This window comes from Cinclus cinclus, chromosome 3 (genome assembly GCF_963662255.1).
Source record: "Cinclus cinclus chromosome 3, bCinCin1.1, whole genome shotgun sequence".
NCBI lineage: Eukaryota > Metazoa > Chordata > Aves > Passeriformes > Cinclidae > Cinclus > Cinclus cinclus.
The window spans coordinates 1,780,338-1,806,158 of NC_085048.1; the positions used below are offsets into that span (position 1 = coordinate 1,780,338).

Consider the following 25,821-nt stretch of genomic DNA (forward strand, 5'->3'; position numbering starts at 1 on the left):
CCGTGTCCCCCCGTGTCCCCCCGTGTCCCCCCGTGTCCCCCCGTGTCCCCCCGTGTCGTCTCACCTTCCTCCTCCCTCCTGCGGACGTCGCCTCCTCCTCTTCCTCCTCCCCCCCGTCCGCATCCCGTCGCTATGGCAACCCCGGGGGTGGGCGGGGGGGGAAGCGGCGCCAGCCAATCAGCTCCCGCCTCCTCCTCCCTCCCGTCCGCATCCCGTCTCCATAGCAACCCCAGGGCGCGCCAGCCAATCAGAGCCCCCCCCAGCGGGGTTAGAACGGCCGGGGGTTCCGATCTACCTAGCAACCAGACGGGCGCGCTCTGATTGGTTGGGAGGAGGGGAGCGGGCGGGGCTCTATGACGCTGAGGGGCGTGGTCACGCGGGGGGCGTGCCCGCTTGGGGGGCGTGGCCCGGCGCTGCCGCCGCCGCCGGCCGAGGGGAGCGCGCGGGACCGTGAGGGCGGCGGGAGCCGAGCAGGTACCGGGGACACGGCGGGACCGCGGCGCCGCCCTCAGGGGCTCGGCCTGCCCGGCCCGGGGACAGCGGGCGGCGGGGATGGGCGGCCGTGAAGCGCAGAGCAGCGAGGGGACGGGGGGATGCCGGTGCGGAGCTCGGCGGGTGGGTGGAGGACGAGGGGGGGAGGATGCCGGCCCTGAGCGCCGGGAACGGGCGGGATCCGATCCCCGTGAGGCCGGGGATGATGGAGCGGGCTCGGCGTGCCGTAGTGCGGTACGGCTGTACCGGGGAGGGGGTGATGGAGCCTCAACCGTGCCCTGGCGAGGGTTCCGAGGATGCCGGATCCTCACCGAGGGGATGCTGGATCCTCACCCGGGGGATGTTGGATCCTCACCCAGGGGATGTTGGATCCTCACCGAGGGGATGTTGGATCCTCACCCAAGGGATGTTGGATCCTCACCCGGGGGATGTTGGATCCTCACCGAGGGGATGTTGGATCCTCACCCGGGGGATGTTGGATCCTCACCGAGGGGATGTTGGATCCTCACCGAGGGGATGCTGGATCCTCACCCGGGGGATGTTGGATCCTCACCCGGGGGATGTTGGATCCTCACCGAGGGGATCCTGGATCCTCACCGAGGGGATGTTGGATCCTCACCGAGGGGATGCTGGATCCTCACCCGGGGGATGTTGGATCCTCACCCGGGGGATGTTGGATCGTCCCCGAGGGGATCCTGGATCCTCACCGAGGGGATGTTGGATCCTCACCGAGGGGATGTTGGATCCTCACCGAGGGGATGTTGGATCCTCACCGAGGGGATGCTGGATCCTCACCGAGGGGATGTTGGATCCTCACCCAGGGGATGTTGGATCCTCACCGAGGGGATCCTGGATCCTCACCCAGGGGATGTTGGATCCTCACCGAGGGTTCCAGGGATGCTGGATCCCCACCGAGGGTTCCAGGGATGCCGGCGCTGTCCGTGCTCTCCCCGGATCCCTGCGGGAATGCGGTGCGGGTTTTCCAGGCTCGGACCCGCTGCTCCCCTCTCCTCGGCCGTGCTGCAGCGATGCTGCTCCTGCTGCGCGCTTGTTCCTTGTGCCTTTGGCGAAGCGATGCTGCCTCAGCCCGCATCCCGCCTGCTTCCCATTCCAAGGAGCTGCAGGATTTCCCTCTCCATGGAGTAGGAACTCGCGGGGAGAGGTGACAGACCTGTCCCTCTAAGACCTGACGAGTGGCACCCCTGCCCATGCTGGCCTGGGAATTAGATGAGCTTCAAACCCCTCCGGCCCAAACCATTCCATGATCCCATGGCAACAGTGGAAAACCTTTCCAGGATTGTTTCTGCCTTTCCATGCTCCCTGTTTGCTCCTGATTGAAATGGGGGATGTGGGAGGATGCCCCTCAAGACAGAGCGGGATTGCAACAGCGCTGGAGTGTCTGAGTAATTAATTGGAATGGAGTTGGGAGAATAATTAATTCTCTTTTTGTGCCTTGCTGTGGGTGGGAGAGGGCTGGGGAAATGTAGAGAATGAGTTCCCCTCCTTTCTGCAGGGTCAGGATTGGGTGGGGAATGGCTGACAGGACATTTTCCTCTCCTCCAGGAGGAGCCTGGTTTGTTGTTTTATCTCCCCGTTTCTCTGGGAATTAATCCCACCCTTTCTTTCTGAACTCTGAGTTCCTTCTTCTTCCTCGCTGCTCCCTTAGGGACCTGGAAATTTAGATTTTGGGGGAAAAAAAAAAAAAAAATCCTTGTGGGAAATCAAACCCTTTCTCCTCGCGATTTTTCACTCTTTATAACAATTGTGCATGTCTTAATTAACCTTTCCCAGCAAGAATTGCATGGGCTTCTCCCACAGATAAACGATGTAAAAAATCCACAACAACACAAACAAACTGCTCCTTTCGCCTGCGTTTTATTCCCAGAGGTTTTGGCGGGGAAGGGGAAGGCTCCCCTCTTTTTTTTTTTTTTCCTTTTTATCCCTGGTGTCATCGAAAGTGTTTTGTTTTCATACGCATAATAAAAATAACCACGCACACACCAAAAAAAAAAAATAAAAAAGTCCTCCCATGCAGAGGATTGACAAAGAGTGCACCAACTGGATCTGTGGTAAGGAGCTCTCCTGACACTCCGGGTGCTCATTGCAGCACCCGTCTGGTCTGTCTGCAGCAATTCATGGATCGTCCATGGGATGGTTTGCAAAAAAACCCGCGGCTCCTTTCGCAATGGGATCCTTTCTCTTTTCCTTCATTTCACCCGGAATTATTTCAGTTTTCCCAGGGCCAGGTTGTTTTGATGCGCTTTTCCCACCTCCTGTAAATACATTCTTCATTTTCTTTATGATACTCTAATTATTAACTTGAATGCCGGATGGAAAAGTCCTGAAGGGACACGATGATTTTTTTTTTTTCTGCTTTTCGTGTAGTTAAAACTTTTTTTTCTTTTTTTTTTTTTTTTGGTGGCTCATTGAATCTTTGAATTGATTCTCATTGAATCTTCAGCTTGAGGCTGTGGGGAAGGCAGAGGAGAGGTGGATCTGTTCGGATCCTGCTGTTCTGTGTGTTATTAATATGATTTCCGTGGAGCATTCTTGGGCTTTTCCCCCAAAACTCCAAATCTTGACCTTGGGATTTGCCCAATTTTTGCGGTGCAGACTCTAACTGGTGTGAACACAGTTCACCTTATCTTGCTTCTGAACCTTTTTTGTGAAGGTTTGGTTTTTTTTGTTTTTTTTTTTTTTTTTACAGATCACTGCAATTACACTCAATTACAGTGAGGGGGAAAAAAAAAAAACAACAAAAAAAAGAGGTCCCTTGCTCATCCGCATTTCAAGGTGACCTCACTCAAACTGGGGAATAAAATCCTTCGGCATTGGTTCAGGAGAAACAACAACAACAAAATGTGAATCCAGACTTCCGGAAATGCCAACAAACTCAAAAAGCTGTTTTGCTTGTTTTTTGTTTTTTTTCCCTGAGTTCTGGGGAACTGTAATTAAAATATTCAATCCCAAGGGAATCGACTCCAAGGGGGATTAAACGCCTTGTCCAACGTGGGATCACAGATTTGGGTTGGAAAAGAACCTTTAATTCTTTCATCACATTCCTTAAACCAGAAGGACACAACTTTTCAAGCTCACATCATCCTGAAATTGGCCTAAAATCAGCTGTGGCCACGTGGAACACGTGTTAAAAATTTGTCTTGGTTTGGGCCTTTTTAAACTCAGCATTTTTCAGAATGCCAGCTGAGGTTTGAGCTGTGTTTCTTTTCCCACTTCAGGTGTGTAGGAAGTTCTTTTTCCATTTTATTTTATTTTTTTCCCCCCTTTGGCTCACGTTTTGTTTTTCCTGGCTTTGGAATTTCAGTTTTTTCCCCTTATTTCAGTGCTGCCGCAGCTTCCCCACCAATCCCTGCAAGAGGGAGAAGCAGAATGTGAAAGAAAAATTGTCAATAATCTGAATTTACGTGGTTATCTATTTTTTTTTAATTTTTATTTTTATTTTTTCCCCTCTCTTTGCATGTTTGTTTTTTAACCAGCCCGTCTCCGAAAATCTGCAGCCAAACCCTTTTCCCCTCCCACAGAAAAACCCAGAAATTGTTTAGGTTGGAAGGAACCTCTCGAGATTTTCCAGTCCAACCCACAAACTGCACCAAGGATTTAAAACCTTCATTTTCCTGGCCATAAGATAGGCCTGTGTAAATAAAAACGTGCACAACAGCACACGTCTGCTAATTAAATTCTTCCTATCTCACAGTATTGGCAGAGAGGAAAAGAAAACAATTTCCCAGGAAAGACTTAGTTCTCTAAAGCTTGGGAATCTGTTCAGATTTTGGGAATGTTGATGGAGTGTTTGACTTTTAAAACAATAATTCACAGCAGCAGGATAGAGACCGGCTTTTGCACGTTTTACCATTACAAAATTGTTATTAAAAACTTTACAAATATTAAAAATTGAGTTTATTTTCTCCTCTTGGGGCTTCGTGAATGGAACAAGGATGGATGCGTGCGATTGAAATGGGTTTGGGAACAACAGCAAAAATAAAAAATATTTAAAAAAAAATCAGATTAAGATGCCACATTTGAGCTCAGGTAGCCAAACCTTCCTGGCGAGCTGGAACTTGCGGGGTTGGCGGCGCTGGTGACTGGGATTGTGTTTTTGTTTTATAATTATAATTTCTAATTATTCCTCGGGAGTTATGTGGCGGGAACGAGATGCTATCGGCGCGAGTGAGTCACAGCCTGGTTTCAGTGTGGCCAAGCTCAGAGTCTGGGGTTTTCTAAAAATATTCTGTCAGAACCAGTCTGAAATCTCCGGGGGTTTTGTCGTGTTTTGGGTGCTTTTCCTCTGGCCAATTCTTCCATCTTCCATCCAGTTTTTCCATTTGTTTCTTCCATCCAATCCCTCCATCTTCCATTCATTTCCTCCAGAAATGTAAAAAAAAAAAAAAATTAAAATAAAAAGCAGGATTAAAACTTGCAGAGTGACCTTGTAACCTTTCATGGGAGAACTTTCCTCCAATTCTTCTATTTGATTCTTCCATCAAAATCTTCCATCTGATTCTTCCATAGTTTCTTCCGTCCAATCCCTCCATCTTCCATTCTTTTCCTCCAGAAATGTTTAAAAAGTCAGGATTAAAACTTGCAGAATGACCGTGTAGCGTTGCACAGGTGAATTTTCATCCAGTTCTTCCATTTGATTCTTCCATTTGATTCTTCCATTCAATCCCTCCATCTTCCATTCATTTCCTCCAGAAATTAAAAATAAATCAGGATTAAAACTTGCAGAATGACCTTGTAACCTTGCATGGGAGAGCTTCCATCCAGTTTTTCCATTGGATTCTTCCATTTGATTCTTTCATCAAATTCTTCCATCCAGTTTTTCCATTGGATTCTTCCATTTGATTCTTCCATACAATCCCTCCATTTTCCATTCATTTCCTTCACAAATTTTAAAATAAATCACAATTAAAACTTGCAGAATGACCGTGTAGCCTTACACAGGTGAATTTTCATCCAGTTCTTCCATTTGATTCTTCCATCAAAATCTTCCATTCAGTTCCTCCATCTTCCATTCATTTCCTCCAGAAATTTTTTTAAAGTCACGATTAAAACTTGCAGAATGACCGTGTAGCGTTGCACGGGAGAACTTTTATCCAATTTTTCCACTTGATTCTTCCACCCAATTCTTCCATCAAATTCTTCCATTCAGTCCCTCCATCTTCCATTCATTTCCTTCAGAATTTTAAAAAAAAAAATCGGGATTAAAACTTGCAGAGTGACCTTGTAACCTTGCACGGGAGAACTTCCATCCAATTCTTCCATTTGGTTCTTCCACCAAATTTTTCCACTTGATTCTTCCATTTGTTTCTTCCATTCGATCCCTCCATCTTCCATTCATTTCCTCCACAAATTTTAATCTAAATCAGGATTAAAACTTGCAGAGTGACGCTGTAACCTTGCATGGGAGAACTTCCATCCAGTTCTTCCATTTGGTTCTGCCATCAAAATCTTCCATCCAATCCCTCCATCTTCCATTCTTTTCCTCCAGAAATGTTTAAAAAGTCAGGATTAAAACTTGCAGAATGACCTTTCAGCCTTGCGCGGGAGAGCTTTCATCCAATTCTTCCATTTGTTTCTTCCATTAGTTTCTTCCATTCAATCCCTCCATCTTCCATTCATTTCCTCCAGAAATTAAAAATAAATCAGGATTAAAACTTGCAGAATGACCTTGTAACCTTGCACGGGAGAGCTTCCATCCAATTCTTCCACTTGGTTTTTCCATTTGATTCTTCCATCAAATTCTTCCATCCAGTTTTTCCATTGGATTCTTCCATTTGATTCTTCCATACAATCCCTCCATCTTCCATTCATTTCCTCCACAAATTTTAAAATAAATCACAATCAAAACTTGCAGAGTGACCTCGAAGCAGTTTTGTCATCCAGCTTAGGTGTTGAGAGATAAAATATTTTAATATTTCCTGTGGTTTACCAGGTTGGGTTTTTTTGGTTTTTTTTTCACCGTGTTCTCTCTGTTGTTTTTTGTGCTCCAGGTTTTCCAGGAGAAAAAAATAAGCAGGAATCTTGCCCGGAGCTCTGTCACCACCATGACTTCCGTGGTTTGGGAATACGGTTGAAAATTGAAAAATTCCAATAATTTATTTACACCGCGGAGAAAGGAATAAAAATAAGAATAAAAATAAAAGGAGGAAGATTTTTTTTTTTTTTTTTTTGGCGCATCCAGATCCATCCGAGGATGCTGAAAAAACCTCTTCAGGCGGGGAGGAACCTCAAGCGAGCGCCGGGAATATTCCGGTGACGATCTCGGCGACGATTTCGGCGACGATCTCGGCGACGATTTCGGCGACGATTTCGGCGACGATCGCGGCGACGATTCCGTTTCCAGGAGGATGTGCCGGGCTGGAAGGATGGCTCTGGGCTGGCTGCTGTGCTCCCTGGGGATTTGGGGGGTCTGGGTGCTGCCCACGGCGGGGCACAGCCTGTTCTCCTGCGAGCCCATCGTGCTCCGGATGTGCCAGGACCTGCCCTACAACGCCACCTTCATGCCCAACCTCCTCAACCACTACGACCAGCAGACAGCAGCTCTGGCAATGGAGGTAAACTTAATTATTTTCCAATTTTTTTTTTTTTTTTTTTTTTTGGTAGCTTTATCCGTTTCCTTTCGGCCTTCAGTTCGCCGGGAATCGATAAAACCCGTCGCGCGGAGGGGGGGGGAAAAAAAAAAATAAAAAATCGAGTAAATCAAATATAACCCAAATATTGTGGTTTAAATAATCAGATTATTCCGAGGTGGTTGTTGGTTTAAATGTGGGATTTTTTTTTAATTTTCCGTCCCCGCCCGAGGAGTTTCCGCGCTCGGTGTTCTGTGGTGAGACTAAAACGGGTCAAAATTCAGAATATTGGTCGAGGTCTTGCTTTCAGGGTGTTGGTCAAAATTCCACCAGGGATTCATGCGGGTTTGGTGTGGTTTTGGGGTTTTTTTTTGGAGGGGGATTTTTTTTGGGATTTTTTTTTTTTTTTGTTTGTTTTCTTTGTTTGTTTGTTTTTTGTGTGGTTTTCTTGGGGTTTTTGGTATTTTTTTGTTATTTGTTTTTTGTAATTTTTTTGTAATTTTGGGGGGGGGGGAGTTTGGTATTTTTTGTAATTTTTTTGGTACTTTTTGTAATTTTTTTGGTACTTTTTGTAATTTTTAAATTTTATTTATTTTTTTGTGTTTTTTTGTATTTTTTAATTTTTTGGGTTTTTTCTGTAATTTTTGTGGGTTTTTGTATTTTTTGTATTTTTTATTTTTTGGGGGGTTTTTATGCATTTTTGTAATTTTTTGTATTTTTTGTATTTTTGTATTTTTTTTGTAATTTGTGTGGGGTTTTATATTTTTGGGGGGAGGTTATGTAATTTTTTTTAAATTTTTATGTGTTTTTTGTATTTTGTGTGGCTTTTTGTATTTTTCATTTTTTTGGGGGTTCTTTTGTAATTTTTTGCATTTTTTTTGTATTTTCTTGTATTTTTTGTATTTTTTCATTTTTTGTGGTTTTTTGTATTGTATTTTTTGTAATTTTGTTTTTGGGGTTTTTTGGGTTTTTTGGTAACTTTTTTGGTAATATTTTTGTATTTTCTTCTAATTTTGGGGGTTTTTTGTATTTTTTTTGTATTTTTTTCTGTTTTTTTTTTTTCCTATTTTTCTATTTTTTTTCTATTTTCTTGTATATTATTTATTTATTTTTTTTTAAGCACTTGGTGAACCCTTGTGGGTAAATCTTTGTCTGCAGAGGAGTTTGGAAATCAAAGTTGGTGGATTTTTTTAAAAATTGAAAAAAAATTTAAAAATCCGTTAAATTTGGGTGGGTCTGCAGGTTCTGCTTGTCCTGGGTGTAGAGCAGAAGGAGTGAATTTTATTAAAAAATAGAGAAAAAGGAGTGAATTTTATTGGAAAATAAAGCAAAAATGAGTGACTTTTATTTCAAAATAGAGAAAAATGAGTGGATTTTGTTGTGAATTAGATTAAAAAGGAGTGAATTTGCTTGGAAAATAGAGTAAAATGAGTGAATTTTATTTAAAAATACAGCAAAATGAGTGTATTTTATTATAAAATGGAGAAAAATGTGTGAATTTTATTAAAAAATAGAGCAAAAAATGAGTGAATTTTGTTGCAAAATGGAGCAAAAAGTGTGATTTTTTTGGAAAACAGAGCAAAAAGAGTGAATTTTATTGTGAAATAGAGGAAAAGGAATGAATTTTGTTGCAAAACGGAGCAAAATGAATGAGTTTTATTGTGAAATGGAACAAAAAATGAATTTTATTAGAAAATAGAGCAAAATGTGTGAATTTTGTTGTGAATTAGAGTAGAAAGGAGTGAGTTTTACTGGAAAATACAGCAAAATGAGTGAATTTTTTTATAAAATACAGCAAAATGAGTGAATTTTATTATAAAAGAGAGAAAAAAGAGTGAATTTTATTGTGAAATGCAGCAAAAAGAGTGAATTTTACTGGAAAATAAAGCAAAAATGAGTGAATTTTATTTCAATATAGAGAAAAAAGAGTGGATTTTGTTGTGAAATGCAGCAAAAGGAGTGAGTTTTACTGTGAAGTACAGCAAAAACGAGTGAATTTTATTAGAAAATAGAGAAGAAAATGAATTTTGTTGCAAAACGGAGCAAAAAGTGTGAATTTTATTAGAAAATAGAGCAAAAAAGAGTGAATTTTACGATAAAATTGAGCAAAATTAATGAATTTTACTGTGAATTAGAGCAAAATGGGAGAATTTTATTGGAAAATACAACAAAAGGAGTGAATTTTATTGTAAAACACAGCAAAAATGAATGAATTTTATTATAAAACCCATTAAACCCCTGCTTTCAGAGAGATATCAATTCCATAATTTTACACTTAAATTCCATTTTCTGGAAGCAGAGGAACAATTCCTGAGCCAGAGCCAATCCTGGTGCCATTATCCTGATTTTTTTTTTTAATTTTTATTTTTTATTTTTTGGAGTATTTCTCCCTGCTCTCTGAGCTTTTCCTCTCTGCCCTCCGTGGTGCCAAAAAAGAAAAAAAAAACAAAACAAAAAAAACAAACAAACAAAAAAAAAAAAAAAAATCCGAGTTAAAAGCAGAAATTACCTGGCACAAAATGCTGGAATTCACCCCAAATCCATCCTTTAGGAATTTACCAATAAAATCAGGATTTAATGGTAATTCCATAATTCCAGTCTGGGGATGGATTATGGGATGCTTTTTAATGAAGGTGAATGCTGTGAAGGGGAAAAAAAAAAAAAAATATATATATATATATATATTTATCAAGGTTAAATTCTCCCACTTCAGAGTTTTCAGCAGCCAAAAAAAGAAAATAAAAAAACAAGACTGAAAATAAATATATTCCCATTTTTTTGCGTTAATTTAGATCGCAGTTTGATATAGACTTAAGATGGAAATTTTAAAGTTTTATTTATTTTTATTTTCAGGCATTATTTAATGACTCAGGTTGTTAAACGTTACATTTTGGCTTTTTTTTTTTTTTTTTTGGGAATATTTCCCTGGTCACCAAGCCCCTCTTTCCGTGGTTGCTGTGAACATGAAAAATGGCGGAGGAGCGGAATTTTGGGGATTAATTAATTTTTTTTTAAATCTCTCCTTTCCAGAACCTCTTTTTTCACAGCACTTCCGAAGGGAAGGGAAGGAAAAAAAAAAAAAAATAAAAAAAAATTCAGCTTTTCGTGCAATAAAACAAAGCGGAGGCGAAACAAAAATGAGAATTCCTGCAGCTGCTGTCCCGTTGTCGATAAATTCCGTGGATTTCTCTTCCCAGCGCTGATGATCGCTTAAAATCTTATTTATTATTTCTTCCAAATTAAAAAAAAAAAAAAAAGAAATAAAAAATCGGTCAGGCTGCCTTTTTGAGGCTTTGAGCCGATGGAATTCCTTCATAATTTAATTGAAGTCACATCGCCAGGTTGGAGAATCGGCACGAGGATCAGGGAATGCCGGGACGGTTCGGGATACTCCAGCCCCAACTTCCCGGGATGGGGCACCCCAAATTCTTTGGGAATTCTCTTCCACAGCCTCCCCACCGAAGGTGGAAGGATTTTTTTTTTTTTTTTTTCCCTCGCTAAATTTCTCTCTTTTCGCCTTTGAACGCGTAATATTCCATCAGGGAATATCGGGAATATTCCGTTCCGGTCCCTGGCTGGAATCAGCTGCTGCTCCTTGAGGGAAAGAGAATTCCTTCATGTTTTGTGCTTTAATCCAGGAAGGTTGGAGGTGGGGCTGCTGCATCCAGGGGCTGGGATCGTTGAATTCCATCAGGGAATGTTCCATCAGGAACTCCATCAGGGAATATTCCATCAGGAATTCCATTAGGAATTCCATCAGGAATATTCCGTCAGGAATTCCGTCAGGAATTCCATCAGGAATTCCATCAGGGAATATTCCAACAGGAGTTCCAACAGGAATATTCCATCAGGAATATCCCATCAGGAATTCCATCAGGGATATTCCATCAGAAATTCCATCAGGGAATATTCCATCAGGAACTCCATCAGGGATATTCCATCAGGAATTCCATTAGGAATATTCCATCAATATTCCATCAGGAATTCCATCAGGAATATCCCATCAGGGAATATCCCATCAGGAATTCCATCAGGAATATTCCATCAATATTCCATCAGGGAGTATTCCAACAGGAATATTCCATCAGGAACTCCATCAGGGGTACTCCATTAGGAATATTCCATCAATATTCCATCAGGAATTCCATCAGGGAATATTCCAACAGGAATTCCAACAGGAATTCCATCAGGGAGTATCCTATCAGGAATTCCATCAGGAATATTCCATCAGAGAATATTCCATCAGGAATATTCCATCAGGGAATATTCCAACAGGAATTCCATCAGGGAATATCCCATCAGGAATATTCCATCAGGGTACTCTGCTGGAATCAGCTCCTGCTCCTTGGAGGAAAGAGAATTCCTTCATGTTTTGTGCTTTAGTCCAGGATGGTTGGAGGTGTGGCTGGGATCGTTGTTGTATTCCCAAAGATTCCCGAAGGTTGTCGGTGCTCTCGGCAGAGGACGGACACCAGCCCAGCCCGAGCACTGAGTTGGGAATTATCTCCCTGCGCTCTTGTGGAATCTGCTCCAAAGGAGCGGGGACTCTGCTGTGAGCCCCAGGGATGAGCAGCTGGTGTCCAGGGCAGGAACTTCCCAGCTCCTCTGAGATTTTTTTTGGGATGAGCTGTCCAGAGCCGGGAGCTGTCCAGCGATTCCCTCTTCCCCGCGGTGCTGTCGCGCGCTCTGAGGTGTCTCCGGTATTTCCTGTGACCTCCTGACGGGCTGGATTTGGCCAAGATCCATCAGGAACAGCTGGTTTTAGGAAAAAAAAAAAAAAAAGAGCAAAACTTTCCTCCCGAGTGTTCCTGAGGAAGTCGGGACGGAGCTGCTCCCACGGCTCCGTGCGTTCCATAAATCCATAAATCCGTAAATCCTGGGCTGCTGCAGAAGTCAAATTCTCCCTCTCCCCTCCAGGGGCCTGCCCTTGTTTTCCAATCTCTTTGGGTTATTATTGCTCCAAAGAATGATCTCCTGTCCCCTTTTCCCATGCGATATTCCTTGAAGGATTTGCTGATTTGTGGAAGCAGTGAGCAGTGGGGTTTGTCTGCCTTACTGCAGATTTTTTGGGAGAATATTTGGATCAGAAAATGTGGAATTTTGGTGGCCTGCTGGATCCTGTGGCCTCCCTTTATCCATGTGATATTCCTTGAAGGATTTGCTGATTTGTGGAAGCAGTGAGCAGTGGGGTTTGTCTGCCTTATTGCAGATTTTTTGGGAGAATATTTGGATCAGAAAATGTGGAATTTTGGTGGCCTGCTGGATCCTGTGGCCTCCCTTTTCCCATGTGATATTCCTTGAAGAATTTGCTGATTTGTGGAAGCAGTGAGCAGTGGGGTTTGTCTGCCTTATTGCAGATTTTTTGGGAGAATATTTGGATCAGAAAATGTGGAATTTTGGTGGCCTGCTGGATCCTGTGGCCTCCCTTTATCCATGTGATATTCCTTGAAGGATTTGCTGATTTGTGGAAGCAGTGAGCAGTGGGGTTTATCTGCCTTACTGCAGATTTTTTGGGGGAATATTTGGATCAGAAAATGTGGAATTTTGGTGGCCTGCTGGATCCTGTGGCCTCCCTTTTCCCATGCGATATTCCTTGAGGGATTTGCTGACACATGGGAGCAGTGGGATTTGTCTGCCTTAATGCAGATTTTGTGGGCAAACATTTGGATGAGAAAATGTGGATTTCGGCGGCCTGTTGGATACTGTGGCCTCCATTTTTCTGTGTGATATTCCTTGAAGGATTTGCTGACTCGGGGGAACAGTGGGATTTATCTGCCTTAATGCAGATTTTTTTGGGAGAATATTTGGATCAGAAAATGTGGAATTTTCGTGGCCTGCTGAAACCTGTGTCCATTCAGCCACAGCTTTTTGTCACCGCCGATGAAGAAAATCAATTTAATTTGCTGCCTGCCAAGCTTTTTTTTGAATTAAATAAGCTGTCACCACTTCTTTTTCCTCACCCTGATTTTTTTATGGCACCCCACGAGTGACGGTGGGGATCAAAGAGGCTTTAAAAGGACACAGCTGAGGCTGAGTCTGGGTTTTCTTTTGGGATTAAACTGGAGGTCAAAGGCTCTCAGAGGGAGCTGGTGCACTCACCATATGGCCAGGGAGATAATGGCTCTTCCTTTGCACTCCATTCCCATTTTCCCTGTGGAAAAAGAGCAGCGGTTGGGACTCGGGGATGCAGCTGGCCTGGCCAGGAGATGGGAAAAGGGGGAAATGGAGGAATTGGGTTTCCCTGGAGTTGATTTGGGGTTTGAGGGTGAGGGGACAAGGTGGAAGAGCAGGGGAGCCGTGTCCTGTCCTGTGCTGATCCCACCAGGAAATCAGGGCACTGATACAAAGAAAACCCCCGTTTTTGGAATATTTAGAGCTAATTTACCAACTACGGATGTGAGGACATCTGATTCTTCATACCCTATTTCAGGTTTGGTGCTCACAGAGGACAATTCCACCGCCCTGCCACAGGTCTGTGTGCCTTTTCCAGCCCTGTTTTTATCACCTTTGGAGTCTTAGTCCATTTTTTCCACCTTTTTTTTTTTTTCTTTTTTAAATTAGAAAAGAACCAGAATGTGTTTAAAACGGCATCAACAGAAGGCATAGCTACATTTATTCCCAGCCCAATCTCTTATCTGGGATAAAAGGAATGTTTTTCCAGCAGAGGTAGGTCAGGTATTAAGCAGCTCATTTATCGGTGTTTGTTTCCTAATAATCACCAAGGGTGGGGAGAATGTAGAGTGGGAAATCCTCGATTCCACCTTTATTCCTTTTCTTTTTTCTGCCTTCCCTGATCACCAAATCCCAAATTTCACACTTCTCCTTGGCTCGCTGTATCCTCAGTTCTGCCTTCCCAGGCTCCTGCAAGCACAGGCACATAAAGCTAGTGGAAAAGTTGTTTTTTTAATCAGCTGCTGTTTGGTAAGCACCCCTGATCTCAGGCACTAATTAGCAGCAAGGATTAATTTTCTCGTTAGCGCGGGCGATTGCGATCCCCTCGGAACAATGGAGCTGTGCAGGATCACAGGGATTCATTTCATTAATTTTATATTCCCTTTATCTCCAGCTGGAGTCTTTTTTTTTTTTTTTTTTTTTTTTTTTGCTTTTGAAGCAACCACTTTTACATTTATCATTTAAAGCAAAGCTAGGATGATTCGGCAGGGCCGAGGAATTCCCAGAAATTCCCAAGGAATTCCTGCTTTGGGAATACCTGAGGCTCCAAGTGTTTGAAATGCAGCAGCCTCTGGTTCAGGCTTGATCTGCAAAGTGTCGTGCAAAGGTGAAATCCTCAGCGGGAAAGAAAAATCCGGGAAGAACCAGAGCTGTTACATCCCCCAGCAGGTTTGGAACAGGAAAAAAAGGAGCGTGACCTGATAAATTTTGTAAAATAAGGTTTCTGAGGGAGCAGAGCCTTGGATCTGCTCCTGTTAGAGCCATCAGCTGGATCCTTTTCCACAGGAAAATCCAGTGGGCTCCGAGCTAATCATTGCAAATTCCATGACTAGGGAATGATGTTGGTTTTCTGGATGGAAGGAACAGTCACGGGAGGAGATATTTTGCATTCAGGGGGCTCCGTGTTTGAAGGAGGCTGGAGGGAGAAAGGGAAGGAATTTTTGGCTGGAAATCTCTGGGAGCGGTTAATCCACATGCAAAGTAAAGTCCAGGAAGAAATTTGGGAATTTTGGGCTGCTGCGTGCAGTGATTTGTGTTTTGGAGGAATGTGGTAATTCAGAAAATTAACAGGACACAGGGAATGGCTTCCCACTGCCAGAGGAATGGGTCGGGTGGGACAGTGGGAAGGAATTCCTGCCTGTGGAGGTGGCGAGGCTCTGGAATGGAATTCCCAGAGAATTCCTGCCTGCGGCTCTGGAACGGAATTCCCAGAGAATTCCTCCCTGTGGCTCTGGAACGGAATTCCCAGAGAATTCCTGCCTGTGGCTCTGGAACGGAATTCCCAGAGAATTCCTGCCTGTGGCTCTGGCGAGGCTCTGGAATGGAATTCCCAGAGAATTCCTCCCTGTGGCTCTGGAACGGAATTCCCAGAGAATTCCTGCCTGTGGAGGTGGCGAGGCTCTGGAATGGAATTCCCAGAGAATTCCTCCCTGTGGCTCTGGAACAGAATTCCCAGAGAATTCCTCCCTGTGGCTCTGGAACGGAATTCCCAGAGAATTTCTGCCTGCGGCTCTGGAGTGGATTTCCCAGAGAATTCCTGCCTGTGGCTCTGGAACGGAATTCCCAGAGAATTCCTGCCTGCGGCTCTGGAACGGAATTCCCAGAGAATTCCTGCCTGCGGCTCCGGGATGGAATTCCCAGAGAATTTGTGGCTGTCCCTGGATCCCTGGACATGTCCAAGGCCAGGCTGGAGCCGCCTGGGACAGTGGGAGCTGTCCCCAAGTGCCTTTTCCAGGTGGGATGGATCCTTCCTGGATGGAGCAGTCTCTCTGAACATTAAAACCAAATTCCTTCCCTATCCCTGCGCTCCAGGAAATCAGGGAAAGGCCCCCCCCAGGGCTGATCCTCACAGGGCAGCCTCAAACAACCAGCACCAAAAAGAATATTTATTTTATTTTATTTATTTTATTTATTTTTTATTTTTTTTTTTGTTCTGAAACCAACACAAAGCACACAGGGGGTCAAACTCCTGCCTGGAAATCACCCGTTCCCAAATCCCAAATATCAAAATCACGGGGGTGAGAAACGCTGATTTCTGGGTTTTTTCTCCTCCCTGATTAAGACGTGTTCCCCGAAGAATAATTCAAAAAAACAGTGATTTTTTTTTTGGTGTTTTGCGTTAACGTGATGCCGCGTGAGTATTTTTTAAAAATGCTGGCTGTGAGAGGAAAAAGGGAGAGGAGGAAGGTTTGGGGGTTTTTTGTTGAAATGACAGACAGTGGACATGAACTCTGTCGCCACATTTCCTCGAATCCAAGATTAATCCCGGATTCCAGCGGAAATGGGAGAAGGAAGCTAAGCCTCAACGGCTTATTGCAAACACTGGGGAAAGGGGGAAAAAAAAATATAAAAAAAATTAAATAAATAAAAAAAAAGACTTTTATGTAAAGATTCGGTGTGAAGTCAAGGCTGCACATCTTAATCAAGATGTATTCCCAGGGGGATTTTTGTGGGGTCAGGGAAGCAGATGGATCTGCAGCAGCTGCTGGAGCCTGAAGGAGGAATTAGGAAATGATAAAAATTATGATGATGATGATGATTATTATTATTATTATTATTATTATTATTAGGGAAGGTGGAACACGCACAAATTTACCCGGAACGCCAAAATAACAAAGCACTGCACACTCAGTTGTAGATGCCAGAGGATGTTGGGAGAATTTTGGGAATATTTGGTTTCCTTTTTTACCACTCGAGGTCACAGCGATTCCTTCCTGTCTTCGCACGACTCTTGTGCCAATAAAAAGAAATAAAGAATGTCTGGCTGATTAAAAGCAGGGTGCTTTGGCCGGGATGTGCTTTTTTGTGCTGGAAATTGCATTTTCCCTGCTTTTTCTGCTGTGTGATGGTGGATTATTTATAATTATATACAATTGTATATATTTATAATTATACATACAGGTTATGGGGTGGATGGATCTGGAGAAAAAAAACCTCACCAGGGTGGGAAGAGGAGGAATAAACCTGGGATAAATTCAGCTGTCAGAAATATTGCTTTGCCTTGCTGGCATGGCTGCAGGTTTTTTTTTTTTTTTTTTTTTTTTTTTGTTTGGTTTTTTTTTTGTTTTGGGAGACGTCAGCGAGTTTAGAGGAAGTTCAGATGGTTTTTTAGGGATTGGAGGCATCGTGATTTTTATTTTCTTCCCATTTTCCCGCTGATATTACCTCTCTCCGTTCATTTTCTTCCCATTTCCCATTTTCCAATTTTCCTGCTGATTTTGCCTCTCTCCTTTTATTTCCTTCCCATTTCCCATTTTCCTGCTGATTTTGGCTCTCTCCTTTTATTTCCTTCCCATTTCCCATTTTCCTGCTGATTTTGGCTCTCTCCTTTTATTTCCTTCCCATTTCCCATTTTCCTGCTGATTTTGGCTCTCTCCGTTCATTTTCTTCCCATTTCCCATTTCCCATTTTCCTGCTGATTTTGCCTCTCTGTTCATTTTCTTCCCATTTCCCTTTTCCCATTTTCCTGCTGATTTTGGCTCTCTCCTTTTATTTCCTTCCCATTTCCCATTTTCCTGCTGATTTTGGCTCTCTCCGTCCATTTTCTTCCCATTTCCCATTTCCCATTTTCCTGCTGATTTTGCCTCTCTCCTTTTATTTCCTTCTAAGTTCCCATTTTCCTGCTGATTTTGCCTCTCTCATTTATTTCCTTCCCATTTTCCTGCTGATTTTGGCTCTCTCCTTTTATTTCCTTCCCATTTCCCATTTTCCTGCTGATTTTGGCTCTCTCCGTTCATTTTCTTCCCATTTCCCATTTCCAATTTTCCTGCTGATTTTGCCTCTCTCCTTTTATTTCCTTCTAATTTCCCATTTTCCCGCTGATTTTGTCTCTCTCCTTTCATTTCCTTCTAATTTCCCATTTTCCTGCTGATTTTGGCTCTCTCCTTTTATTTCCTTCCCATTTCCCATTTTCCTGCTGATTTTGGCTCTCTCCGTTCATTTTCTTCCCATTTCCCATTTCCCATTTTCCTGCTGATTTTGCCTCTCTCCTTTTATTTCCTTCTAATTTCCCATTTTCCCGCTGATTTTGGCTCTCTCCTTTTATTTCCTTCTAATTTCCCATTTTCCTGCTGATTTTGGCTCTCTCCTTTTATTTCCTTCCCATTTCCCATTTTCCTGCTGATTTTGGCTCTCTCCGTTCATTTTCTTCCCATTTCCCATTTCCCATTTTCCTGCTGATTTTGCCTCATTTATTTCCTTCCCATTTCCCATTTTCCTGCTGATTTTGGCTCTCTCCGTTCATTTCCTTCCCATTTCCCATTTTCCTGCTGATTTTACCTCTCTCCGTTCATTTTCTTCCCATTTCCCATTTTCCTGCTGATTTTGCCTCTCTCATTTATTTTCTTCCCATTTCCCATTTTCCTGCTGATTTTGCCTCTCTCATTTATTTTCTTCCCATTTCCCATTTTCCTGCTGATTTTGCCTCTCTCCTTTCATTTTCTTCCCATTTTCCTGCTGATTTTGGCTTTTTTCCCAGCTCCTCCCATTTCCCATGGAGTTGTTCCTATGGTTACCCCCTCTCTTTTTTTTTTTTTTTTTTTTGGGGGGGGGGATGGGGGTGTGGACAAAGTTTGGCATCTCCATCCTCCCGAGCCAAATTTTGCCCTTTTGACTCCCTCTCCTTTTTTCACACCCAAGCTTCTCATTTGTGGAAGTTCCCATGGAAACGGGGAAGGAAATTTGAAAAGAGAAAAGAAGCACAAAGATCTGCTTAATTTAAATTTGAACGAGGGGAGGAAGGCTCCTTGTCGTTCCTCTTTGCGCCGCGTAGAAAACCCCCAGTTTTTACCTTCCCAAAAAGTTGCTTTCAATTTGTAAACTTTGTTTTATACTCCCCCGTTTCTTGATTTGTAGGACAACAAGTTGTCACGCCCGCGGTTCCGAGCAAGGAAAAACATCTTTATAATAAATTCAGGGAGACAACTCTGGCCAAGCAATTAATTTTCTTCTCCCTCCTTAAGAGCTCTGAAAACATCACTCATTTTTTAATTAATTTTTTTTTTTTTTTTTAAATTTCTGGCTGAAAACTCAATATTTCATATTTTCCACTCCAGAAGGATTCAATCATATTGTCAATTATCTGCGTCCTGTATTTGTGAGGGGAATTGTGAGTCCTTGAGAATCAGCAGAGAGCCTGAATCCCTGCCCCTGAAAATTCATTTTTTTCCCCCCTGCTCCCGAAAATTCTTTTTCCCTCCTCATTCCACATTTTTAACCCTCGCTGTGCAGGCGTAACAAGGAGATGTCGCTGCAGGGGATAATGAAGTTTTCACCTTGGATTTCAGGTTTGCTGCTCAACAATGAAGGAAAATTTAAAAAAAAAAAAAAATTAAAAAGGCGAAGAAACAAAAAAAAAAATATCGTGGAGTGGCGACATTTTTTCTGCAACCTGTTTTAAATTATACAGTTTGATATAAATGTGTGAAAGGGCAGGGAAGTCGTTTTGCCTCCAGGTTTTTCTCTGTGGTTTTTTTTTTGTGGTTTTTTTTATTGTTGTTGTTGTTTGTTTGTTTGTTTTGGTTTTTTTGGCAGATTCTCCAATTCTTCCAGAAAAGGTCTTTACCTCATGTCCAAAAAAAAAAAAAACAAAACCAAAAACAAAAAAAAAAAAAAAAAACCAAAACCAAAAACAAAAAAAAAGAAAACCCACAACAAACAAACAAACAAACAAACAAACAAACAAAAAGAAAAACAAAAAACACAAAAACAAAAAAAGGAATTATTTGGGAATAACTCCAAATTTTATGGCTAAACCACCTGCAGAACGCTCGGATTTTTTTTCTTTCCTCTTTCCTCTTCCCTTTGCAAATCATTCCCCACGTGAGAAACGAGGTTTGCTTTCTTGGTGGATTTTAAAAGGTTTAATAAAAGATAAAAACAGAGAAATAATAAAATAAAAGGTTATAAGGGCCGGGACTGGCATTTAGTTAAAAACTCATTTGTTTTGGAGACTTCTTAAATTTCTTAGCTTGTTGCATATTCATAGATTATTACACATTTTCAAAATTTTTTATAAACTATTTTCTATATTTTAAGAACTGTTTCAAACAGCTACTTTTTGAGCCTTTTTTTTTTTTTTTTTAGAGTACGCGTGTTTTTCGGCTGTGGTTTTAATTTCTTTTTTTTTTTTTTTTAATTGGTCTTAATTTGGGCTGCGGTTTTTAATTTTTAAAGATTTTTTTTTTTTTTTAAATTTTTAAAGATGGGTGGTGGTTTTAATTTTTACAGATGGTTTTTTTTTTTTTAATTTTTACAGATGGGTGGTGTTTTTTACTTAGTGTATTAGTAGTAGTTTTTATTGGGTGTTATCTAATTAAGCAGGTAGTTTAATTGCTACGAAGACGCTTTATTAATTTGTGTTACCCTTAAAGAAAATTCTATATTAAAAAACCACTTCAACACAGAGTAAATATTATATGTGGAGTGTTAAAATGGTTTGTAAGATAGAGTTTTAAGAACAGCATAAATTAATAAAATATATTTTTAATAAATAAACCACCTGCTTAGTTAGATAACACCCAATAAAAAACACCTACTGCAACCACCTGTAAAAATTGAAAACCACAACCCAAATTAAAAGTAGTTGTAAAAAAAAAAATCTATTAAAACCACAGCCAAAAAAAAAACCACACGTGCTCTAAAAGAGCAGACTCAAAAAGTAACCACGTGAAACAATTCCTGAAATACAAAAATAGCTTGTAAAAAAGTTCAAAAATACAGGAGAACTCCGTAATTATGTAATGAAATTTCCACAAATGTGCTCTTAGCTGGGAGCCAAGCACCCGGCTTTTATAACTTTTTTGCTTTATTATGTGTCTCTTTTTATTTTTCATTACGCTTTTTTAAAATCTACCCAAAAAAAAGCAAACCTCGTTTTTCACACTGCCCCGTCCCGCTGCTTCCAGCCCTTTTACCTTCTTAGTTAGTGGCTTTTTAATTTTTATTTTTTTTTTTTTTTTTTTTGCTTTTACTCTGAATTAGGATAAAAAACCCACGATTTTTCTCGCGTTTGGGCTCAGTCGTTTATTAAAATTTTATTTCAAGTAAAAACACTTCCAGCTATTGTCTAAAAGTGAGCGAAATGGAGATGAAATTCAGTAGCTCCAAAATCTTTTAAAACTAAATTATCTACTATAAAGAGCTGGCGTCTATATTATTTATACTTTTGACTTAAAAACCAATAATTGAACTATTTACCCAAAAAACTGCTCCCTGAAATCCTGAAGGAGACGACACTCCAGAACCTTGATCCTGTCTCACATTTATTTACTGTTTAAAACCTTTCAAGGGGTTCTTCCACAGCATCCACAGAAATTTGCTTTTCTTTATCCTGTCCAACTTGGGGGGAAAAAAAAAAAAAAAAAAAAAATGGAATCATCCTCTGCAGAGTAGTGGTGTAATCTTTTATTTTATTATTTCCTTGTTTCCCTCACCCGTGTCCCTTCTCTCTTATAAATCCCATTATTGTTTGGCCTTGTGAGAAATTCCAGAGATCTTTCCCCAAAACTCTGTTGTACAGAAAACTTCAGCCCTCAACGGGGAGAAAATCCAATTCTTTGGAGGGCAAAGCGTTCTTTAATTTGTTTTTGAGAACAAAAAAAAAAAAAAAACACACACGCGCAAAAAAAAAAAAATTAGGGTGCCGCGGAAACGAACAAAGTGGGAATTCCTGTCAAATATTTATCCGGTGAATTATTAACTGAACCAAAAAAAAAAAAAAAAAAGAAAAATCAACTCAGGGGTTTGGATTTGTCCCGAGTTTGGTGTTTTTGGTGAGGATTTGGGGACTGAGGTGGGTCACAGCTGCCTGGCCAGTGGGAGAGCGGGATACAATTGGAATTATTTTTAATTCTTTCCCCCCTGGAGCGTTCAGCTGTGACCTCACTAACTCAGCACTGAATGGGAGGCAGAGTGCTGCTGAAATTTTAATTTTCCGCGAGCGGCTCGCAGGTTAACAACGCCTACAGAACTGACGTCGCCCCCTAATTATCTTAATTATCTGGTTAGAAGCGTAAATTAATTTTTGTTGAGTCCCTGGGATTAAACGGAGGTGTTCTCAGTCTCAGCTTTCCCGCGTTATTGTCTGGTGAATAGAGAGGAATTTTTTTTTTGGTTGTAATTCTTTAATTGGGTAAGAGAAGTTCAGATTGGGACGGGGCAATTTCTTTGAAAAAAATTAAAAAAAAAAAAAAAAAAACAACCAAAAATCCCCCAAAAGTCAGTGTTTGTACAGAGCTTACAGGCCAGATGTAGAAACATGAGAGAAAAGGAAAATTTGTTTCCAAAAAGAACAAAGTTTTCCCCCAAACCCACCTCGTTCCCTTGTTTGTGTCCAGCTGTGCAGGTGGCACCATGGAAGAATTCCATGGCTAACACCAAAATATGGGAAGTTGTTCCTGAGATTCAGCTAAAGCTCACTTTGCATTTATTTATTTTTATTTGTATTATTTTTAATATTTTTTAATATTTTTTAATATTTTTTAATATTTTTATTTTTATTTTTATTTTTATTTTTATTTTTATTTTTATTTTTATTTTTATTTTTATTGGCTTGCTCGCAGCGCAGGATGGTTTTGTGTGGAGCCGCAGGGGACACTGAGGGAAACGCTTTTGGTTTCTCAGCCAGACTTCCAGGTAAATCCAAACAAAATCTGGATCGTGCCGTAAAATTTCCCAATTAATGCGCGGGGAGAGCGCCGAGCGCTACAGCTTTACCTTCCTGGTGTTGGAAATCAGCTACAAGAATCCCCACAGGCCCTGGGGATCCTCACAAACGAAACCATTTTGCAGTTAAAAATTGTGAAAAGCCTGTTCTTGGGGCAGGAGAGAGGAGAGAAGCAGGAGCAGCCGTGCCGGAGGAAATACGGAACGAAACGGGAGGTGCTGTGCTGCCGAATTGAGATTTGGGGGTGGAGCAGCTCGGTTTGGGGGGGATCCTACTCCAGGGAATGCAGAGAAACGAGGAAGGAATTCCTCAGGAGGGGCTGGGATGGAATTCCCAAAAAAAAATAAAATAAATAAATAAATAAATAAAAATTTCACGTCTGCTCCATCCCTGGAAGTGTCCAAGGACAGCTTGGAACAACCTGGGGTAGTGGGGGGTGGAAATGGAGGAGCTTTAACATCCATTCCCAACCCAAACCGTTCCAGGATTCCGTGATTCCCTAATTCAGGGGACAGCAGGGTTCGTGGAGAACAGAAAACCATCCTGAATTATTTATGCCCATGGAGCAACCCGCTGATTTTTTTTTCAATTACTTCCAAAAAAATTAAAACAAAAAAAACAAAAAAAAACAACCAGCTCGGTGTCCTGGACTGGAAATGCAGCCTGCAAGGAAAGCCAACATGAGGGGGGGAAAAGAATACAACATCTTTATTAGAATCATTAGAATTTATTAGAATCTATTTTAATTATTTCTCTGTGAAATATCCTTAATTTTGATGCCCAAAGATGTAAAATTTTCTCTGCCATCCAACGTGTGTGTGTGTGTGTGTGCGTGCGTGTGGTTTTAAATGTATTATTTAATTATTTTATTATTTAAATTCTGTGCTGGGATATAAATGTAGCAGATTTAGCAGTCTGCAGTGTTAGACTGAGACACAGATGCTAAAATATCAGCATTCACGTTCCAGACGTGTTTTGTTCTCTGTCCAGAATAATTTTCATAACTTTATTCCAGCTGGTTATGTTCTTATTTCAGTTTGCACCATGTTGTTTGTGGCTGTTGTAATGGATCAGGGCTCCTTCCCAACACCAAAAAAAAAACCCCCTTTTCGAGGACTTTTCCATGGAGATGCATCATTTTATCCCCTGAGTACTTTTTGGGGTTTAATTTGGGCAGAAGCTTTGTGGATATTGCAGGATTGTGGATATTGAAGGATTTAGGTGAGATTTCTTCTCATAGGAGCAAAATTCACTGAAATTTAAAATTTAACCTCTTCCCAAGGAGTTGCTGCTCCTGACTGTAGCCAGGGAAGACAGGAGAGCTGCTGGATGGTGATTCCTTCTTGGAGAACAGGATTCAGCATTCCCAGCTGCCAAAATCCTGCTCTAACAGCCTCGTGTCTGGAAACAGCATTTACAGAAACCCCTTTTTTATTTTATTTTATTTTTAGCACAGAAGAACCTGATCTGGCTGTGAATTCCATCTGGTCAGTGTCAAATCTTGTAACAAATCCCACCAAAAGCTTTTGTTCCTTTGCTCAGCAAGAGAAATTTCTGAGCAGTCAACAGCCACGCTCCTCTCTCCTGTTTCATTTTGTTGTTTTTTTCCCAAAGAGAGCTCCCTGGAGCTGGCAGGAATTGTGTGACCCTGCCATTGTGGATCAGGGAAGGAGGAGGAGGATGGAGGAGAAGGAGAAGGAGAAGGAGAAGGAGAAGGAGAAGGAGAAGGAGAAGGAGAAGGAGAAGGAGAAGGAGAAGGAGAAGGAGAAGGAGAAGGAGAAGGAGAAGGAGAAGGAAGAGAGAAAGGGAAAGAGGGAAGAAGGAGAAAGGGGAGAAGGAGAAAGAGGAGGATGAGGAGAAGGAGGAGGAGAATGAGGAGGAGAAGAAGAAAGAGAAGGAGGAGAGGAGGAAGAGGAGAGAGGGACGAGGAGAAAGAAGGAGAAGGAGGAGGAGGAGGAAGAGGAGAGAAGGAAGAAGGAAGGAGAAGGAGGAAGGAGAGAGGAGAAGGAGAAAGGAGAAAGGAGAAAGAAGAAAGAGGAGGAGGAGGAAGGAGAAGAAGGAGGAAGAAAGAGGAGGAGGAGGAAGGAGAAGAAGGAGGAAGAAGGAGAAGGAGGAGGGGGAGGAGGAGGAGAACGAGAAGGAGAAGGAGAAGGAGAAGGAGAAGGGATAAAGGAGAAGGAAGAAAGAGGAGGAAGAGGAAGGAGAAGAAGGAGGAAGAAGGAGAAGGAGGAGGAGAAGGAGAAGGAGAAGGAGAAGGAGAAGGAGAAGGAGAAGGAGAAGGAGAAGGAGAAGGAGAAGGAGAAGGAGAAGGAGAAGGAGAAGGAGAAGGAGAAGGAGAAGGAGAAGGAGAAGGAGAAGGAGAAGGAGAAGGAAGAGAGAGAAAGGGAAAGAGGGAAGAAGGAGAAAGGGGAGAAGGAGAAAGAGGAGGATGAGGAGAAGGAGGAGGAGGAGAAGAATGAGGAGGAGAAGAAGAAGAAAGAGAAGGAGGAGAGGAGGAAGAGGAGAGAGGGACGAGGAGAAAGAAGGAGAAGGAGTAGGAGGAGGAAGAGGAGGAGGAAGAGGAGAGAAGGAAGAAGGAAGGAGAAGGAGGAAGGAGAGAGGAGAAGGAGAAGGAGAAGGAGAAGGAGAAGGAGAAGGAGAAGGAGAAGGAGAAGGAGAAGGAGAAGGAGAAGGAGAAGGAGAAGGAGAAGGAGGAAGGAGGAAGATGGAGAAGGAGGAGGAGGAGGAAGGAGAAGGAGAAGGAGAAGGAGAAGGAGAAGGAGAAGGAGAAGGAGAAGGAGAAGGAGAAGGAGAAGGAGAAGGAGAAGGAGAAGGAGGAAGGAGGAAGAAGGAGAAGGAGGAGGAAGGAGAAGGAGAAGGAGAAGGAGAAGGAGAAGGAGAAGGAGAAGGAGGAAGGAGGAAGATGGAGAAGGAGGAGGAGGAGGAAGGAGAAGGAGAAGGAGAAGGAGAAGGAGAAGGAGAAGGAGAAGGAGAAGGAGAAGGAGAAGGAGAAGGAGAAGGAGAAGGAGAAGGAGAAGGAGAAGGAGAAGGAGAAGGAGAAGAAGGAAGGAGGAAGAAGGAGAAGGAGGAGGAAGGAGAAGGAGAAGGAGAAGGAGAAGGAGGAAGGAGGAAGATGGAGAAGGAGGAGGAGGAGGAAGGAGAAGGAGAAGGAGAAGGAGAAGGAGAAGGAGAAGGAGAAGGAGAAGGAGAAGGAGAAGGAGAAGGAGAAGGAGAAGGAGAAGGAGAAGGAGAAGGAGGAAGGAGGAAGAAGGAGAAGGAGGAGGAGGAGGAAGGAGAAGGAGAAGGAGGAAGGAGGAAGATGGAGAAGGAGGAGGAGGAGGTTGTTGCTGCTCCACTTGTCGCTGCGAGTGTCCTTCCCCTGGCAGGGTGAGAAGGGCCCTGCAGCTCTTCCCAGCAGCCCTGGTT

At 42.3% G+C, this 25,821-nt stretch overlaps 1 protein-coding gene across 2 annotated transcripts in view; it reads left to right on the forward strand.

Annotated features, from left to right (window-relative positions):
* Nucleotides 1–6,371: 6,371 nt before the first annotated feature.
* The window catches only part of FZD3 (frizzled class receptor 3), a 52,319-nt gene continuing 32,869 nt past the window's right edge, over nt 6,372–25,821 (forward strand). For both annotated transcript variants that reach the window (XM_062489594.1, XM_062489595.1), the window contains exon 1: nt 6,372–7,064. In XM_062489594.1, the coding sequence (XP_062345578.1) occupies nt 6,858–7,064 (207 nt within the window). In that variant the 5' untranslated portion in view covers nt 6,372–6,857. The remainder of the gene's footprint in view (nt 7,065–25,821) is intronic.